Source organism: Mus caroli, unplaced genomic scaffold (genome assembly GCF_978045245.1).
Source record: "Mus caroli unplaced genomic scaffold, Mus_caroli_1 scaffold_13, whole genome shotgun sequence".
In the NCBI taxonomy this organism is placed as follows: domain Eukaryota; kingdom Metazoa; phylum Chordata; class Mammalia; order Rodentia; family Muridae; genus Mus; species Mus caroli.
This window is the reverse complement of record NW_028227268.1, coordinates 61185910-61206748: the sequence shown is the minus strand read 5'-3', so window position 1 is coordinate 61206748 and position 20839 is coordinate 61185910. Positions and strand designations below refer to the sequence as shown.

General features: G+C 41.3%; 1 protein-coding gene and 1 pseudogene across 3 annotated transcripts in view; both read right to left on the bottom strand.

Annotated features, from left to right (window-relative positions):
- Positions 1 to 1710: 1710 nt before the first annotated feature.
- Akap10 (A-kinase anchoring protein 10) overlaps positions 1711 to 20839 on the bottom strand; it is a 61691-nt gene continuing 42562 nt past the window's right edge. For both annotated transcript variants that reach the window (XM_021177654.3, XM_085829941.1), the window contains exons 12-15: positions 20744 to 20826; positions 11974 to 12026; positions 11312 to 11407; positions 1711 to 6558 (exon numbers count right to left, since the gene is read on the bottom strand). In XM_021177654.3, the coding sequence (XP_021033313.1) occupies positions 6553 to 6558; positions 11312 to 11407; positions 11974 to 12026; positions 20744 to 20826 (238 nt within the window). In that variant the 3' untranslated portion in view covers positions 1711 to 6552. The remainder of the gene's footprint in view (positions 6559 to 11311; positions 11408 to 11973; positions 12027 to 20743; positions 20827 to 20839) is intronic.
- LOC110305621 (cytochrome b-c1 complex subunit 7-like) lies at positions 10386 to 11141 on the bottom strand (annotated as a pseudogene). Its single transcript, XR_015045053.1, has 2 exons — positions 10631 to 11141; positions 10386 to 10445 (listed from the first exon to the last, which is right to left on the bottom strand). The product of XR_015045053.1 is annotated as a cytochrome b-c1 complex subunit 7-like (transcript).

Sequence of the window (20839 nt, the reverse complement as noted above, 5' to 3'; positions counted from 1 at the left end):
TCCTCTTTCATAACAGATTTGTCAATACTAGAAAATGTTCTAAACTGCAAGGAAGACAAGGCAGTATGTCTGTCCAGGGAACTGCTGGACTGCTCGGAACCAGAACAGTCCTAAGAATGTATGCGCTAGATGAAGAACTAGAGAAGAGGATGCAGAGAATGGAGGAAAGGGAGAATGAAATAGAAGTGTCTACGGAAAGACGGTGGGCAGAGAACAGGCCAGGGAGCATGGGCAGGACCTCAGAGGGCAGCCAGAACCAGGGGCTGAGACAAACAGGGAGGAAAGACTGAGGAGTGGGATTTGGATGTTCTCAGCTTTGATAAACATCTGGATATTAATGAGAGACTACAGGTATCAAGGTATCAAGAGTAGGAATTAAATCGTACTCCCAATAAGAGAACATATTCCCACAACAGAAATACTCATTCCCCTAATTGCAAGGAAGATTTTAAGGCAGTGAGTCTCAAACTGTAATCTTATCACCAGCAGCTGTAATATGCTGCAGAAATTCTCAGGTTCTACCCAGACCTACTAGATCAGAAACCTTGGGGGTTAGCTAGGCAGCCTCTGTGCTAACAAGTCTCTCTGGGGACTCAGGTACACAATGAAGTTTAAGAAAAGTGCTTTTCAGGCTGGGGATACAGTTCAGTTGGGAGAATGCTTGCCTAATATGTTCAAGGCCCCGAGTTTGGTCATCAGCATTACATAAGTGTGTTTGTACATGCCTGTGTCTCTTTGGGAGGTAGGAGATGAAGGAGTTCTAAGTCACTCTCTTCTACATAGGAAGTTGGAAACCTGACTCATGTGCTTGAGACCGCTTCAAAAACAAAAAACTCTAATGTTTAAGGATGGAACCTTCCCCTACCCTCCTTCCCTCCCTTCCTTTCTTTCCTTAAGACAAGGGCTCCACAGCCCAAGCTGACCTTGATATTCGTTTTTAACTACATCTTTTGTTTCTATCTCCTAAGAGCCATGATTACAGATGTGTGCCACCACACCCAGCTTAAGTTTTACCTTCTTCCCTTTTATTTATTTGTTTTATTTGAGACAGGGTTTCTCTATGGAACAGTCCTGGCTGTCCTGGAACTCACTCTATAGACCAGGCTGGCCTTGAACTCTGGCCTTGAGATCTACCTGCCTCTGCCTCCTGAGTGCTGAGACTAAAGGGGAGCACAACCACTTCCTGGCTGCTTAAGTTTTTCTTTCTTTCTTTTCTCTCTCTCTCTCTTTTTTTTTTTCTGAGACAGGGTTTCTCTGCATAGCCCTGGCTGTCCTGGAACTCACTCTGTAAACCAGGCTGGCCTCGAACTCAGAAATCCGCCTGCCTCTGCCTCCTGAGTGCTGGGATTAAAGGTGTGCGCCACCACTGCCCAGCTAACTTGCTCGTAATCTATACATAATCAGATACACATTCCTCATCGACAGTCTTTGCACACGGCGTAGCTTATTGTTGTACCAAAAGGTGATAAATAAGCCAAGTGTCTGCCAGTGTTTCCATACTGCTATAATGGATGCCAGGACTCACTACTGACTAGTACAGCAGATGTCAAAGGGTTAAGAAAAACTTAAGCTACTGGCCTGTCCCTGGCTGTGTGATCCTACAGAGTCCTTTGTTCTTCCAGCTTCAGTGTCACTTATTAAAATAAAAGAGTACTTACCTTTTAAGTCATAAGAATCAGAGACAGTGCTTAGCACATCCTAAGTGATCAATTATATTGGTCATTATTATCAATAAGAAAGATTCATAAAGTCCACCACTTCATGGAGTAGGTTTTTCCAAAGTCATAATTTTATATCACGTGCATGTGATAAACTGACATAACTCTTCCCAGTTTCTAGCCTCTAAGAATTAACATGTCCCAAAGTTCTGCAAAGCACCCTGAGGTCAAGAACAATCCTACACTCTATTTTTGTGCTGTTCAGAAACAGCCTTGCTGATCAGACAAGCTGTTCATACCTTGTTCAACACGTGACCAAATGCCCAAACTCATAGCAGGTGAGTGGGGTTTTAACAGTGGCTAATCCTCAGAGAGTGGAGAAATTGGGAAGGTATGGAAGAGTGGTGCTCTTGGTGTAGAGCCCCAGTAGGGCTCTTGGTGGTAGAGGAATTGAATCATGGGTCCAAAAGGACCCAAGTTAAATAACAAAAAAGACCACAAAAAAACTAGTTCATATTTGATTTACTTGTGCTGAGGTGAAACCTAGAGCCCCATGTGTGTGAAGCATGCACTCTACCACTGAAAGACACCTGAGCCCATAATGTTTTAGATGGAACTCCAAGGGTTTCTAACACATTCATCTTATTTTCTCAGCTACCACGGATTCATAAATAGTACTTAGACTAAACACTCACCAAACTAGCAGTTAAGTACAAGGAACAAAGGCTGCTCTTTGCCAAAACAAGAAAAAGAAAAATTTGGGTATCAGGCTGAGTTTTGGTGGCTACTACTTAGAGCTATACCAGTCTGAAGGGCCAAGTCTTTGTTGAGTGTTTATTTCAGCTACAAAGTATTTTCATTTTAAACTACACCCACCCACCCCTGTATGTGCAATGTGAATGTAGGTGCACATGGAGGCTAGGTGTGAGCGAGCAGTATACCCTTCTCATTACTAAGCAATCTCTCCAGTACTTGCTTACACTTTTGAGACTGGGTTTTATCTAAGCTGGCCTTAAACTTGTGATCCTTCTGCCTTAGCCTTCTGTGTTCTGGGATTATAGGTACCAGCATACTTGGTGACTAATACCTTTTTCATGACTGTGTATGTGGGATTCTTACTATTATACAGGCAGAGATCAACTTGGGATCATTTAAGGACCAGCCTGAAGGCACATTTTAAGAGTGGTCTTGGAACCTGAAACCAGAAGAAACCAGTCATGTTGGAATCTTCATCTCTCATTCATTCTTGGGAAATAGCTCTTTAACCCACTCCAAGATCCTTGTACCTTCCTACCCGAACCTCAGGTTCCTCTGGTGTTGATGCATCATCTTCAGCAAAGGGTTTAATGTATCCCATTCAAGTTCTACAGCATCTTTAGTGTGTCAAAGCAGGTTACTTTGCAATGAACCAAGGATATGCACAAATCACCAGACAAGAATACTGACCTCCTGGTGTACTCAGGCAGGCCCTCCCTGAACAGATACCCTTGGAGTCTTTGCTTGAACCAATACCTTAAATGCTCTCTTTGGCCTTCCCCACTTGTCCAGAGCCCACAGTACCAATCCTCCTACTCTGAGCCACTCCCAGCTCTGCCCAAGCAAAGAGGCAGTTCCTCAGTGCTTACCTGGAAAGGACTCAGAGCACAGGACAACTATTAATGTGACTCCCTCAAGCTGTAGCACTGATGGGTTTTAACAAGTAGTCTCTGGCCACTTGCTACTTTATAGCTCCGAGGTATAGAGGTGTCAGCTAGTATACAGATGTGCTCACCACCTCCCTGCTAGTTGAAATGTCTAGATGTAGTAGACAGTTAAGAGTGGGGATCAAGCTTATTCTTAGGTAGAGCATGAGGAAACATGAAGAGGCCCTGGTCTAGGATGCATGAGTTCTGATGGTCACCATCCTGCAACACAATAGGGGCCTTTCTAAGGTGTGAATTACTTCTCAGAAAAAGAATTAAATGTTTTAGTTCCAGGAGGTTAGGATTCCATTTCAACAGTAATATACAAGATAACCAAGGCTGGCTTATTATAGGAAAATTCTGCTCCAAAATGTCACAGTAATTAGCAATATGCTAAACAATGGCTGTTATGTTTTAGAGCACTGTGATAGTACTTTAATCAAGATCCTTTCTGTTGCATGTACTAACAGTCACTTTAGATTCATGTTAAAAAAAAAAATCCAGATGCATTCTAAGCATACCCTAAGGATGACTGAAAACCAAGACAAGGGTACAGAGCTGGATGAAGAGACAAGGGAAGTCCTCAGGCTCACCAAAGCCTCCTATCTCTCAGGCTTGTTCAGCAGTGCCAACTCCTGCCTGGGGAAGTCCCCAGGTCATCTCCTCTTCCAGGTGGTGACTGACTTTTCTCCTTCATGCAAAAGCCTCAAGATACAGAATTATCCCTGGCTTCAACAACTAGCATGCTAGAGAAGAGTAAAGAGGGAGAAAAAAAGCAAGGCCACTGAGGGTGCTGAGTCAGGCAGAGTCTCAACAGTGCCTTTAGAGACATCAGCTGCTACATCAGCTGCTTAGTTGTTGATGCTCAAACAAACCAGCAAAGAAGCCGGGTAAGGAGCTTCTAGTCCCTGACTTTGGAAGGCTAAAGGTTAACTACACAGTGAAACCTTGTCTCAAACAGCTGAAAACAAAAGCTCTAGTACTGTAAACAATTTACATCTCAAAAAAGCCCCAACAGGTTCTGGAATCCAACTAGAGAAGTCTGTTGCCTTTCAGTGCACTTCACTGGATGTGGCTGACACCTGCTTTTCACGTAGGAATGATGAAGACTAGCCAATTACAATGCTGTCATTTTCTCCTTAGTAGGTTGACTGTTAACAATCTGCTAGCTGACAACAATGGAATAATAAGAATGAAGTCTAACTGCTTCCTTAGACTTAAAAACCCTGTCAGGGAATCATTCTGTGGATACATTGCACAGAGCCTCTAACACGGTGGGTAGATGATCAATGTTAGGTGAATCTTGTGCTAATTTTAAATAAGTACAAGGATCTAACATACAATTGGTCTCATCGATTTGGATTCTTCTGCTCCCGTATCTCAGAGCAGGCAGAGCAGAAAACAAAACCAATTTCAGGTTTACTCTTTCCTCTTAGACATAGCTTACAAATACTGACATCTTGACCTCAGAAGCACAAAATGCACAAAGAAATCACTAGAAAGTATTTTAACAAAACCCACTAGTTTAAATAGCCAAGAGCATTACAGATTTTTTTACTCTGAAACATGCAAAGGCAGGAGACACTCAGAATCACATTTTACTCTATGGTCTTTATGTTGCCTTTTACTTAAAGTTTGAAGCAATGTAAAATGGAGAGAAATACTTTGTTAAAAGAACAGAATAAGCCACAACAGCACATACACTAATTAAAACCTCATGTCTATGTCTACACCCAAACACAAGGCTATGTCCAATTGGGGATCATGTTCTGGAGTTTTGTAAAACAAGTGGAAATATTAGGAAGGGTCAATATACTTCAACAGGAGAGCCAGAAATGCCCTGAAAGCAGGAAGTTGACACCATTTTAAATATAATTCATATATATATATATATTTAAAATCAAACACAATTAAATAGAATATGGTTTAAGTACATGAATACTTCAGAATAACAGAGATGGTACATAGTACCAAAAACTTATACACAGCCTTTTTGCTTCTTCTGTTGAACAGTGTGCCTCTGTACAATCAATATTGCAATGAAATAAATTTTCTGTTCATTCAAGACTTTCCCCAAGGACAGAGGTGATTAATAATTATATATGTACATGTGTGTACATACACACACACACACACACACACACACACACACCCTTTTGCATATTCTGAGCAAAAGCAGTAACACCTAAGAAAACTTCCTTTCTCTCTGAGCTGTTACACACAAGGGAGCACTGGCACCGTGAGGCTGGGGGAGTGTGCTTGCCATCGGGGTGGCCCCACCCACGGCTGTGCCGCAAGTGCAAAGCCAACTAAGCAGAAGGGCATTGAGTGAGTCTCCTACTGTCTTACGACAGGGAGGGAAAAGGCAACTGCACATTTCCCACTCACAGTGAAGAATTGGGGAGACACCCATAAGGGAGTGCTTCTGTCCCCACCTTATTAAAAAATAAAACCAATTTTGTGAATGTGTTCTAAGGACCACATGGGAAAAACTGGAGTGCTCATTTTTTCCATGTGTATTCTGAAGAGGGAATGAAGTGTCTGGAGCATAGCATTCCGATAGCGGAATGGGTCTTGATGCTCAAAGTAAACTAAACTCGCCCTCTTGTCAGCAGAGGAAGGACTAGCTTTAAGGATATATCACCTCGGGAGTGAAGGAAATGTGAACAGTGTGTTCTGTCAGCGAAGAGAAGGATGCATCACCGAGGCTTGACCCACGACTTGCCAGCTTTCTAAATTAATGCTTCTGTGAAGGAAGACTACGCAAGGAATTGTCCTCTGCTCCACAGGCTGCTGGCCCACACTGCCACTTGGAGATGCTCGCTCCAGGCAGGGCTGACTCACCTGTGACCTCTAGGAGACAAGAATGAAGCACCTCTGTCATGCTTTCTGACACAGCTGAGGAAGTAATCTGCTGCAAGCATGTGGTCCCTGTCTACTCCAGTGGGCGTGGCCACTGGAAACCTAACGGTCTAGTAAGTCACCACCACCACTTTGTATCTCGGGACTCACTGTGTTACTGTCATGTGTGTCATCTACATCTACATTTAACAACCACTCTTGGACTGTCTCCCACTTTTCCTGGAAACAACAGTGATCTAGCAGTGAAAAGAAATGCAGTGCTCCGTTTTCATCGGCTGTGTTGAAGAATCCAACCAAAGGGGAAAGTTCTTATTTTTTCAAAATCAGATTTCCTTATCTCTGGTTTCGAGTCATAGCTAGGGAAAAAGAAGAAAAAGTAAAAGGTAAGGTACATTCCAGTAGTAGATGACAGACATCAGCACAGATGAAAGAAATGCCCAGCACATACAGCGCTTCCAGTGTGTCAGAGCTTAGAGCAGGTACTTTTTTGTGAGGCAAAGTATTAATTACCCTCAGATATTCCTGAGTTCACAGGAGCTTAAGGTTTATGTATATAAGTACACTGTAGCTGTCTTCAGACACACCAGAAGAGGGCGTCAAATCCCATTACAGATGGTTGTGAGCCACCATGTGGTTGCTGGGAATTGCACTCAGGACCTGCTCTTAACCACTGAGCCATCTCTCCAGCCCTGGATTCATTTTTCTGTTTAGACAGTGTTAGTAGAATAAGACCATTCACTTTTCTGTATGTTTATGTTCATGTATTTGCATGTGCATTTGTGTGAACATCTTGTAGAAACCAAAGGTGAACTGTGGGTGCCATTCTTCAGGGGCTGTAAACTTTGTCTTTTTTTGTTGTTTTTTTTTTTCCCCTTTGGTTTTTCGAGACAGGGTTTCTCTGTGTAGCCCTGGCTGTCCTGGAACTTACTCCATAGACCAGGTTGGTCTCGAACTCAAAAATCTGCCTGCTTCTGCCTCCCTCTTTTGCTGGGATTAAAGGCATGCGCCACCACTGCCCAGCCTACTTTGTGTTTTTTAAGACAGGGACTCTAACTGCCCTGGAGCTCAGCAATTTAGTGATACAATGAACCCTAGGAATCTGCTTGTAAGCACCAGGTTACAAATGTCACTGCATCTGGCTTTTTAATATGGGTTCTAGGGATCAAACACCAAAGCACTTAACAATTGAGTGATCTCTATGTCTGTCAATGTTCTCATTTTTTAAAGAAAATAATTTATGTACATTGATGTTTTACCTATATGTATGTCTGTGTAAGGATTCCTTGGAACTGGAGTTACAAACAGTTGTGAGCTGTCACATGGGTGCTGGGAATTGAACCTGGGATCTCTTAACTGCTGAGCCATCTCTCCGGCCTGATATTTTTATTTTTTGACGAGATTCTACTTGTAGGACTCACTCAACCCTACTGAACTCATCTGAGAAGGTAAAGACACATGTGCAGGTACTTAATACACACTCTCTGACAACACTACATAACGTAACCCAGGAGACTCAGGATTGCTTTTTTGTTGTTGTTGTTTTTGTTTTTGGCGACAAGTTTTCTCTGTGTAGCCTTGGCTGTCCTGGAACTCAGCAACAAACCCTTTAAAAATTCAGTAATGATGTGAGATAATGCCTAAATACACTCCAGGCACAAATATATTGATTCCAAGGAATTCAAAACAGAGGTGGCAAACAGGCTACACAGACCAAATAATCTGTATGGGCTCATGTCTGCTCACATTCATGGCCATAGAATGAGAATCAGAATCTTCTGAGGTTTTCCTGTCCCAGTGTCTCTGATCTATCACTGAAGGAAGAAAGACCTCACAAAACACATCCAAAGGCGGGGAGGTTGGGTTCCACAGTAGAGCATTCAGGAGAACCCAAAGAGCTTGGTGTTTCTCTCTCTCTCTCTCTCTCTCTCTCTCTCTCTCTCTCTCTCTCTCTCTCTCTCTCTCTCTCTCTCTCTCTGTCTCTGTCTCTAACATCTGGCAGGGCAAGATGATTGTTGGACCTGTATCACATTCAAAACATCCAAGCTGCTGAGGATGTTACAGGATACTTTCCTAGGCCAGGATATATACAGTTTAGGGAAGAACACTCATCTAGCATGCTTGAGACCGTGCTTGATAAAGCAAAGGACCCTTATGAATATAGTTTCTCAAGATTTCTTTTTGCTTAAATGTAAAGTATAGGAATAGTTGACACCTCCTCCCCACCCCCCGCAAAAAATGAACACAGTTGGATGTGGTGACTTATGAGTATAATCCTCATACTTAAAAAAGCTGAAATTAGAAGAGTATTATGAATTCAAGGATAGCCTGGGCTATAGAGACTTTGTCTTGGAAAATTCATCCAGGAAGTGTCAAAAATTTGCAACTAAAATCTAATTAAAAACCCTTGTTGGATTGCTTGTTTTGTTTTTTTTAAACAGAGTATTATTATGTGGCCAGGCATTCTTTGAGTTCCCTATATATAGCACGGGTTGGTTTTAAATTCATGACCCTCCACCTTCAGGTTCCTGAGAACTAAAATTATAGGTTCTACTGTGACACCTGGTTTAAAAGAATTTTCTTAGGATTGATTTCAGTTGTTCGGTCACTAGGACTGAATCCTCTCAGGTCATTTATCAAGAGATACCTTCTTGTTTGACTTTTACGTATTAGGCAATTTTAAAACACTGGATCGTCTGGCTTACTTAAGTTTTGACAAGATGATTGCTGTTCTTATCTATATGTGTAATATACCTCCAGCTAATTTAAATATCCTTTTTATTACTGGAACCCAGAACTCATGTTATGTATTCTAGTATTTTGTTATATTGCTTTTCTGTAAATATATTAAAGTTTTCATTAAATCTGGAACTTTTAATAATTATTTTTTCAATTATTTTTTTTCTGCATTTGTGCTTCAAATGTTTGTTAGAAGGTATCACATCATCCAATTGCTTGCTTGCTTATTTATGTATTGATTTATTTATATTTCCAGTCTTTTTCTGTTTGTCTTCATGCAGGAGTAGACATTCTTTTCAGGGAATCTCTTCTTGTAGTTCCTAAATGCAAATGATTTCATTCAGGGTTATTTTTCATCTCTAATATTATTTCTTATTTCAGGAATCTTAGTTTTTAAAACCTATCTTCTATTTCTTCCCATTAATTTGTTTGCCTTAACATTGTAAAATTTTATTCCACATTATATTTTGAGTCTGCACGCCCCTGTGCAGGTGGTGAATCTGCTACAGCATGCTGTGGAGTTCAGGACAACTGTGTCACTCAGCCCTCTCTTTCCGTCTTTACTTGTGTTCCATTAAAGAGGACTAGCTTTGGTTTTAGCATACAGTTGTTACTTAGAGGTTAGTCTCATCCTTCCAAACTACTTTTGTTGAGGTCTATTCGGGCTCACTTAGCTCAAGTATTAAGACACAAGTCCCCACTGTTCTGTATCCTTTGTGTTAACATCAACTACTCCTAGCCCTGTCTTTCAGGCATCATTTGGCAAACTTTTGGGGCTTGTCCCTTGAGACAAGCATTTTCTTCCACATCCATGCAGATCAGTTTCTGGCCAGGCCAATGATTTGAGACCTTCCTTGAGTATCTCTGTACCTTTTATTTCTGGACAGTATCTTTTCTGTTTTAAATAACTGCATCAAGCTTTCCCTCTCTAAACTTTCCTTTTGAGTTTTTAGTTCAGCAAATCTCCTGGGCTCTGTTCAGATTTGCCTTCTCTATTTCAGAAGCTAGTTCTCAACAGTGGGCAAGGGCTCACTTGAATCCTACTTCTTTCAGGGATTATAGTCCCATATGCCCAACATCCATGATCTAGAAACAGTTTGCACTTAGTTCATCATCTTTGCAGTGCCTTATGATGAGAAAGATACTTCCTATAGCAGTTAGTTCTTCTGAGGGAGATACAGAAGGATCCTAATGTCGTATGTGTGTGAGAGTGCAGGGATCTGAGGAGACCACAAGCATCAGTTCTATGTGTTAGAGATGGCTGTGGATGCAGGGAACCAAATTCTGGTCCTGTGCAAGAGCAGTATGCACTCTTTTTTTTTTTTTTTTTAATGGTTACAATAGACATTTATTTAAAGTGTGGCATAGGTAGAACAAATAATTCTTAAATTGTGATTTGGGTTGAAATAACTTTGTAAAAGTATGGTGAGACCAGGCTCACCCACAGATCTTAACTAAAAGATCACTTCTCTGCCCACTCTTCTCTCTCCTTTCTTTCCCGAATAACCTCTTTTTTTTTTTTTTTTTTTTTTTTTTTTTGGTTTTTTTTGAGACAGGGTTTCTCTGTGTAGCCCTGGCTGTCCTGGCACTCACTTTGTAGACCAGGCTGGCCTCGAACTCAGAAATCCGCCTGCCTCTGCCTCCCGAGTGCTGGGATTAAAGGCGTGTGCCACCACGCCCGGCCCGAATAACCTCTTTTAGATAGGGTTCAAGGTAGAATTTGTCCTCCTCATATTTTGTCCACTGATCCTTAGGCAAGATCTGATGCCTCATAGTCAGGCCCAGGGCTCTCTTAATTTGAAACATCCTGTCATTATAAAGGTCCTCAGGAAGTATCCTTATGGCTTCTTTTACATCTTCAGTTTTCATGTAGTGTATCATCTCACATTAACCCCAGTTTATTGAATCCTGCAGCATTATAATACCACTTTCGAAAACCATCCAGCCACTTGCTTGATGCTGAAACAGCAGATCGGCCCGCCATTTTGACCTGAGTGTCCAGTATGCACTCTTAACTGCAGAGTCCTGATTCCAGCTCTTTTTTTTTTTTTAATTACTAAATACTCAAAGTGTGTATGTGTATGTGTGTGTGTTTAATGATTTATTTTACAAAAGCTAGGTCAAGGGCAGAGATACAGTTAAGTTGTTAAAGTGTTTACCTAACATTCACAAAGCCTAAGGGTCACTCCTCAGCACTGTACAAACCAGCTGTGATGGCATGTCCTATAATTCTAGCAGTTAGGAGGTGGAAGTGGGAAGACCAGAAGGTCCATGTGAACTGGCCACAAGACTTTGAGGCTAGCCTACATTGTGACCCTGTCTCAAACAAACAACATCAACAAAAGGCTAGGTCAGAATAGAAGTAACCCTTACCTTTGTAGACTTCTCTAGTGGTTGATCATGGTGTGCCTGCTGCATAACATCACTCACTATCATTTTTGCAATCTTCCAAGCTAGCTCTTCTTGGGCCTGAAAGAAGTATTTCAAACTGTTGATAATGACCATTCGTCAGGAGGATCAAGATACATATAGTTGGTCTTCTAACCATGCTTACCACTTTCCAGTATGTCCAAGAATCTGGTTACCTTTGACTATGATATATAAACATGACATTCCTGTCATTCACGGTCAGCTACTGAGTAGCCAACAGCACAACTACTTTCTATGTTGATGGTCAAAGGAACACTTTTTTTTCACTCTCATCTCTCAATGCACTTAACTAATCCAAAGCAAGCTTCCTCAACCGGAAATGACAAGAAAGCATCTCAGCTTTTGTCTTCACACTCATGACCTGGTGTGGTGTGAAAACCTGAGCCTAGATTTATGTCTCAGTGGCCATAGACTCTGGGTTGAGGATACTTTGACTGTTCACACCAGGCAATGACTAAATGCTAAAAGAGCATTTCTGTTACAACCAGGACGAGAGAATATGGATATGATCTGCATTACAAGGAAACCAAAAGTGGAGACCATGTGGAGCCTTCCTTAGACAAGGGTAGGCCTTTTGCTTCTGTAAGAATTTACTAAAGACTTACCTCATCCGTATTTCCTTGCACCCACTTCTTCATAGCTTGTGAGAACATGAATCCTAGTAAACAAAGCCAGAATGAATATGGAATTCAAGTGTAATCTTACATTACAAATGTTTTTAGGGCATGCTACTTGAACATGCATTGCTTCTATAACAGAATGTTTATAACTTTGTGAAAACTGTGATTTAAAGTGCTTCTGAAGAGCTGTTTCAGAGGTCTGGAGGCTTCTCATTTTCTCACCAGATGAAGGAGGTTAACATTAGACTTGTAGCAAACATTGAAAACAAACAAACAAAAGCCTTAATCAATATAATGCTTTGGTATAAGAATCTACCAACACATCAGGAGACTGATAGGTCTCCAGTCTAAAGGATTCCTTCGAATATTTCCTTTCTTTAAATTTTATGTATTCATGTACTTATTTAAAGAAAGGAAGTATCTACTCATCCATTCTCTCATTCATTTATTGACTGACTGGGGTTGGTGCGAATGTGTTAAGTGTAGAGATCAGAAGACAATCTAGAGGAACGGTTCCTTCCTTCAGCACGTGTGTCAGCACATGCGACCTGAGAACTGAACAAAGGGTGTCAGGCTTGGCACAAACACCTTCACTCCCTGAACCCTCTTAAACCCCAGTAGATTAAGGTTCATTAACAGAGATGAGCCTAGACAGACTATTTATGAAAAAACAAAACAAAACAAAATCCAGATATTTTTCCTTCAGTACCTTTTGTCATTGAAGTTTTTTTTTTTTTTTTTTTAAATGCTAGGCAGTGGATGTACACAGCTTTAGTCTCAGCACTTGGCTAAGGCAGATGGGTTTGAATTTAAGGCTGGCCTGGTCTACATACACAGTGAGTTCCGTGAGTTCCAAGACATCAAGAGCTACAAAATACCCTGTCTCAAAAAACAAAACAACAAAACAGATTTACTTATTTGCTCTTACTTGTCTGTGCGTGTGAGTGCAGAATTTCATCAAAGTCAGAGCACTGGATCTCCTGGAGCTGGAGTTACAGGCAGTTTTGAACCACCATATGTGGATGCTGGAAGCCAATTCCAGTCTTCCACAAGAGTAGCAAGCACTCGTAAGAGTACTCTAGCCTTCCACTCTAAGGTTTTAAATCTAGTTTGATCATCAGACATTGCCAAGTAGAAGCAATAAGGCAATAATACTAAACTCTCACATGGCTGCTGAATTATGTACGTCTGCAGACATACAGTGGTCTCCCTTGCTGACACTTTCCAGTACCCATGCATGTAGCTCCTTTCCTAACACTTCTTCAGGATAATACTGCCAACCTCCTTTCTTAACCCATTTTCTTTGATGTATATGACAACAATGAAGAACCTCCTCTGTTGGCCACAAATCTGTACTTCTAAATTATCTAGTAGGCATTTCAAATGTAACATAGTCTAACCAAGTTTATGTGCCTCCCACTCAGCCTTAATTTGTTTCTTCTCAGTTGTAGGATCCTTGTCTAGCATGTAGGAGACTTTAGGTTCACTGCTATAATATTAACCAAAAACAAACAAGCACCTTCTTCAGTCACATATGACATCACCTGAGATTGTAATCTCTCGACTTCCAACCTTCAGTCTAGACGTTCTTCTAATTCTTATCTCATTTAAATCCCGTTCTCCTGAGAGCCAGTCTGCAGACTGATAATCTTACAGCCACCTCTCCCCAGCACCATTTCCTTCAAATGTTACCACCAGAGAAATGTTCCCAGTCATTAGTCAGCTCTGAAGCTCAGTACCTACTAGTTAGGATAGTTAGGAGTTTAATGTCCTCAATGAGGCACAGAAGGGCTCTCCCAAGACAAATGCAGGAGGGGCACAGTGAAGGGACACATGCTCACATCTTTTTATAATTCCTTCTTGTTATTATTTCAAGATTTATGATTGTGGGTGTTTTGAGACAGGCTTTCTGTGTGGCCCTGGCTGTCTTGGAACTTGCTCTGTAGACAAGACTGGCCTTGAGCTCTAAGAACCACCTGCTTCTGCCTCCCAAGTGCTGGCTCTACAGGCATGAGCCACCACACCTAGCTATTTTTATTATTTTTTAAATTTTATGTGTGTGTGTCCCCACAGAGGCCAGAAGTGTCAGAACTCTTGGAGCTGGAGTCAGAGATGGTTGTGAGCCACCTGCCCTTGAAAGTTGGGAACTAAATTTGAGTTCTCTACAAGGCCAGAAAGTCTCCTTAACTTCTAAGCCATCTCCCTGGCCACTTGCTTTTTTTTTTTTTTTTTTTAAATATAAATTTTCAACTTACTTTGTTTGCCCTGAGATAAAAGTTCTCATAGTCTTACAAACCTCTAAGACACACACAAACCTTCTTTAAAATTAAAAACATGCTTTATTATTAATTATTACTATCACTACCACTGCAGAGGCACAAATGTTCTATGACCCAAGTATAGAGCTCTGAGAGCAATTCTGTGGAGCTAGCACACATTCTGGGGACTGAACTCAGCTGCCACGGCAAGGATCTTTATGCACTGAGCCAAGCTGCCAGCAACTTTCTCAAAACTAAATCTTTTTCTCTGTGCTCTGTTGAGGTCTTTTGCCATGTGTTGTAATGCTAAATACTGGTCCCCAAGACCTGGTTGCCTCTAGAATGGAGAGAATCTGCACATAGACTCAAGTGACACAGTGTAACCTTGCCCCCTAAGTTATCCCTGATTGATGAATAAAACTGCCTATAGCCTATAGCTGGATAGAAGAGAGATAAGTGAGTTTTTGGTTTCCAGGCTTGGGGTCGGAGGCAGGAGACCACCAGAGGAGAGAGAGAAGATGGAGAGAGGACAAGATGACATGAGGCAGGAATCATGAAAACATGGCCATGAGGGTTGGCCAACTGGAGTTAAGAGTTGCCCAGATAGAACATAGCAAGCTCCTTTTTTTTTTTTTTAATTTATTTTACATAAATGAGTATACTGTAGCTCTTCAGACACACCCGAAGAGGGCATCAGATTCCATTACAGATGATTGTGAGCCACCATATGGTTGCTGGGAATTGAACTCAGGACCTCTGGAAGAGCTGTCAGTGCTCTTAACCACTGAGACATCTCTCTTCAGCCCCAACAAGTTCCAAGTTGGAACTCAGGATTATTCATAAGGAAGTAAATTCAAATAGCTTAGAGGGTAGCTAACTGCCTAGCTCTAGTGCTATAAAGTCTTATTATAAATATGAAAGTTGTGTGTCTTTTATCTAGAAACTGAATAATCAAAGGCAGGGCAGAAACCCTTGATTGAAATTAAATATTTACTACAACAGTGCTCTGTCCACCAGGGTTTTAAAAGCCAAATCAGAATTGCTGGCCAATAAATGACAAAAACGCAAAAGGAATTGAACTATAAAAACTTTTGCTGAGTGTGTGTGTGTGTGTGTGTGTGTGTGTGTGAGACTCTTGCTGAAGATATTCTGAGTCAAAACCCTGCAGTTTCTATTTGTGAAGACCATGTTAACTGTCAAAGCTGACTGAACCTAGAATTCCTTTGGGAAGACCTGTGAGGGCGGCAGCACGCTCTGGCTGTGGTTCTGGACTGCATAAACGAGGAGAGAGAACTGAATAACGGCATGCACCATCCTTCCTGCTCCCTTTCCTGCTGTGGAGCTCATGTGGCCCCGCTCCAAGCTCCTGCCTTGAGCTCCCTGCCATGAAGGACTGTACCCTTAACTGGGAGAAGAAGCCCTTTCTCCCTTTAGTTGTTTTTGTTAGATTACTTTATGACAGGACAACAAACCATTAATCTGCTATGTGATTCCTAAAACCACAGCCTCCTTAGCTTCTAGTTTCCTCATTTATAGGAGAGTACACATATACACAGATGCATCATCTAAACTATATGAGCTTAAAAGTTCTAGTAAGTATCCACTTTTTATGTCTGAGCAGGGAGGACTCTTTTGATTATCTGCAATCAAAAAGGTTATGAAAATAAGAAAACTTACATATCTGTGCAAAAGGCAACCTAGTTTAAAAAATGACTTTGTTTTGAAATAAAATATACACTAATTTTATCACTCAAATATTACCAATTAAAATTTAGAATTAATCTATCAACAAATGTTAATATCTGCTGCACACAATTTTAGAAACAAGGACTATACAGCCAAATAAAGGTAAGACAACACTGTTAGTTCTCAGTGTTGATGCTGTAGTTACACAGGAGTAAGTATACAACAGTAATCTGATGGCTTCTGCAGCCAGGGAAAGCTTTTCTGAAGAGAGAAAACTGAGATGAGGAAGAGCCAATCACTGCACACAGTCCACAGCAGGGCAACTACAAAAGACCAAAAGGCCATATGAAGGCAGACACTTCAGAACTGCAAAGGATAGCTTGTTTGTTTAGAGCTTGGCTTGTGAAAAAGGAATGGTTCAAAGTAGAAGCCAGAAGAGGGCAGTCATGGGTTACAACAGGAAGGACTGACTTTTATTTCAAGTGTAGTAAGTTGCCCAGATGGAATAGGTGGATGACGAAGCGCTTGACACCTCAACCATGCTGCATGCTCTAGTTCAGTCCTCAATGCTTGCTTCCCAGTGGAGATGGGTGTGTGTGTGTGTGAAATGTATAATCGTATGCCCCCTCCACTTTGTATGCTTAATTGCTACTGAACTTCTCACTGATCTTTTCAAGTGGTATTTTACTATATATATTTCAATATTATGGAGAGTCTCAAATTTTGGCCTGGAACTCATCACTGTAGACCAGACTGGCCTCAAACTCATAGAGATCCACCTACCTTTGCCTCTGCATCCCAAATGAGAGCCTTTGAATAATATCATATACAAATATTTCCTACCAAATGGATAATTTCCAGTTTACCAGAAATACAAGGAGAATATGCTGAGTTGCATAAAGAGGAGAATCCAGGAGGTAGAGAACTCTGGGATTAGCCTGATATGTTTAACAGGTCAGAGGCCTAAGAAAGGGAACAAGACAAGAAAACCTGACAGACTACATTCTTTTATTTATAGCCCTGGCATTTAACATAATGCTTAGTATTCAGGATGACTGAGTGTAACACAATCAATCTTATGCTTCTGTATCACCAAAGCATATGTGACTTAAAGAGCCGTCCTGACAACCAAGGGAAGTGGCAGTGTATATTCATGTATATACATATACACAGTTTGTGTACATACAAACTACATAACTTTCTAATCATCACTTCATGCAATATATCTTGATTAAAAATTCAAGTAACCCGATGGAAAGCTGGATCAGAGGTTACAAGCCCTTGTTTCTCTTGCAGAGGACCTGGGTTCAGTTCCTACAGTGGTTCACAATCATTTGTAATTCTAATTTCAAAACTCTCAACGCTCTTCTGCCTTCCATAAGCACCATGCAAATCAAACAAAGAAACTCCACAAATGCCTTAATGGACAGAACTGCTGCTGGCAGAGACGTAACCCTGTTGCCTGTCCTACACCAATCAACCCGCCTGTCCACTGTGTGCCTGACCCACTCACGGCTCAGCTCAGGCTGCCGAGATGTCTTTCCACTTCTCTCCAACTGCCACGCTCTGTTTCCAAAACGCTGCAGCGTATTTGATCATGCTGTGAGATTTGTTATTTACTGAAAATCCTCTGCTTCTAGTTGTGGTGAGGCTCAGCCCTTGGCACACATTTTATCACCCCCGGCTGGAGTACAGACATACCCTTAGTACAGACTTTTAATCCTAAACACTGAAGGAAAGTTCATGTGTAGAAGGAAGCAGCCATGTTTGAAAGTGATGTCTAACTGAGTGGAAGACAAATCAGAAAGATTTGACAGAATAAGATGCACCCAAATCTCTTGAGGAGAGAGGAAAAGGACGCTATAAGAGGGAGCAGAGAAGAAAGGAGCCAGTTTTACTGGGACAGCTGTACAGAAACAGTTACAACAAGCTAGACATAGGTGAAGACAGAACAAGTCAGAGAAGGAGAAGGAGCCAGAAGATTAAAACAGATTGCTAGAGTTAGTCTGAGGCAAGCAGAGCAAAAAGTCAGAGACTGAGAGAAAAGCGAGTTTGAATCAGTCAGCATGGAGAGAGTCTAAGCCAGAACAGCTGAGGTGACCCGCCAGCCAGAGTTCAGAAGAGCATTAAAGGGTGAGTTTCTTCAGCAGTAAGTCTCAGAGGCTGAAAACATTCTGGGCCTAGATTAGATTGTGTGGAGCCTAGAAGCTCCCAGGACTAGGCCTAGGGTAGCAGACTGAAGCAGTGAACCTCCAAAACCAGAATTACATCAGGAGAATAAAAGATATTTTTACACCAAATGGTTGCCAGAACAATTCCCTCAATAACAAAAATCATGTGACGTCACTTCTCTAATCCAACATGCCATGAGTCTCCATCACCCTCTAAACTTTACAGTGGTCCTCATCTACCATTCTTTCTTCTGCTTACTCTACTCCACATACACTGGTCCTGTCCCTTGATCATGCATGTGGTGGTTTGTATTTGCTCGACTCAGGGAGTAGCACTACTAGAAGGTGTGACCCTGTTGGAGTAGGTGTGTCACTGGGCGTGGACTTTAAGACTCTCACCCTTGCTGCCTAGAAGTCAGTCCTCTGCTGTCAGCCTTCAGATGAAGATGTAGAACTCTCGGCTCCTCCTGCGCCAGGCCTGCCTGGATGCTGCCATGCTCTCACCTTGATGATAATGAAGTGAACCTCTCTGAACCTGTAAGTCAGCTCCATTTAAATGCTGTACTTTGTAAGACTTGCCTTGGTCACAGTGTCCGTTCACAGCAGTAAAACCCTAAGACAATGTGGTATGCTCCAATTCAGTCATCTACTCATTCCTTCAACTGAGATGCTGCTGGACTGAAACCTCTCTCTTCCTGGAACCTCTGCCCACCCTAAGCCGAGGCTAACGTCCCTGAAAATTACCTTCCCACTAATCTGACAATCCCTTACCTTTCATTTTATGCTTACCGCTAAGTATTATTTATGTGCATAAGCTGTGTGTTTACAGTCTCCTTCACTGTCGCATGAGTTACACGGAGAACACAACTAAACAGAGACAACAGAGTGCCTGTTTTCTCCTAGGTACTGAGGGCACCACAGGCGCAGTAGATACTTCATTACTCTTCAGAATCAATGATATGAAAAGACTAAATAATTAGAATGGGTAGAGATAAAGAAGAACTCAAAAACCACTTTTTGGGCTAATATAATAGCACAGCTCAGTGGTAGAACAATGCTTAACATGTTCCAGGAACTGGGTGTAATCCCTAGCATTTAAAAAAAAATGTCTTACATTTTTCTTTACTCTCTACTCTCTTTTCAGCACCTTAGACATCTCTGATGAAACAGGAAATAAATTATTTGGAGTCAACTAGAGAACAGACCCTCTTGCTCTTTATTACTTCAATAACTTAGGCATCTTTTTCTTTGAAAATATATATTTGAAAAGAGTAGATCAAAATAGCAGTGAAATTCTTATCAAAATATAATTGCATTAAGGAACTGGGAGATGGCTCAGTGAGTGGAGCTCTTGCTGTGCAAGTGTGAGAACCTGAGCCCTGTCCTCAGCACCCATGTGATAACCAGGTATGCTAGTGTGTGAATGCAATCCTAATGCTCCCATGTTAAACTAGAGAGGAGGCAGAGATGCCCAGACTCAGTTCTAAATATCATACACACACACACACACACACACACACACACGCACCACACACACCACATTAAGAAGAGAAAAACAAACTACATTTAAAAATAGGTAAAGCACAATGGAAAGCAGTTAAGTCCTGAAGGAAGAGTGACAACAGCTTCCATTTTAAACCTAATAAAGTGGGGCATTTTCTTTTTACAAAGTTAGTATCATTGACTCAATACAGTACAGTTGATCCAACCACAATGACAAGATGTCATCTGAATGGATTCATATTTGTTCCCAAAATTTTCCTGTGTGAAAAAATTGTTTGGAAATAGAATCAGTCACAAAGAATACATTTTTATGAAAAAAAGACTTGAAAGAACAGCCAGGTGTGGTTATAAGGAGGAAAAGGGGGCTATATGGAAAAAAAAAAGAGGGGGGGGACTGAGTGGAAACAAACTTGAGGGGCTGAGGAGGGGGTTCAGTGGGCAAAGTGCTCAAGGTACTCAGAACCCAGAGCCTGTATAAACAGTCAGATGTAGCAGTGCACCATGGGAACCTTCCTGCTGGGCAGAAGGTGGTGAAGATAGCATTAGCCAGCTAGCAGAGCTGAAAGGCAAGTTTCCGGTTTTGTTAGAGACCCTGTTTCAAAACAGTAAGGTGAAGAAGTCACTATGGAAAACATTCCCACATCAATCTCTGGCTTCCACTCCACCTGTGTGGGTGAGTAGACACAAGTTCATCTACCACATACACACACACAAAAGGAGAAAAGAAAAAGGTTCTAGTCTAAATCTTAAGACTTCATCAAGCCACTCTTCCTTTACAGACTGCTAGACAAAGGCTTTGGATTTTAACTCATTTTCTTCTATACCTATTTCATAATAATTTTCAGTAACTGAGGAAATTTAATAAACTAAAGGGTTACAAGATGCTGCAGCCACCGGCCAACCTGGACCCTACTACTGCTATGCTTTCTATAGTGGCAAAGTCAAGTTCAATCACTTTTTGTTCAAAGGAAGAGATTTTTGAAGAGGTACACAAATTCCTCACATACAGGTGTATCTATAAACAGAGTAAAAACATGGCAGTTACAGCCACTTTAAACCTTAAATAGTCCTTCACTTTTAGTTAGTATCTAATGTGAGCAAAAGCTTAATTTGAAAAATAAAAAAACTGCATACAACCTTTTGATTTCTTCACATCAGGTTCAGGCTCAGACTCTCGGATGAACTGCCCCAAGTCACTAACTCTCCCAAAGGACATCTTCCTAAACAGAATGA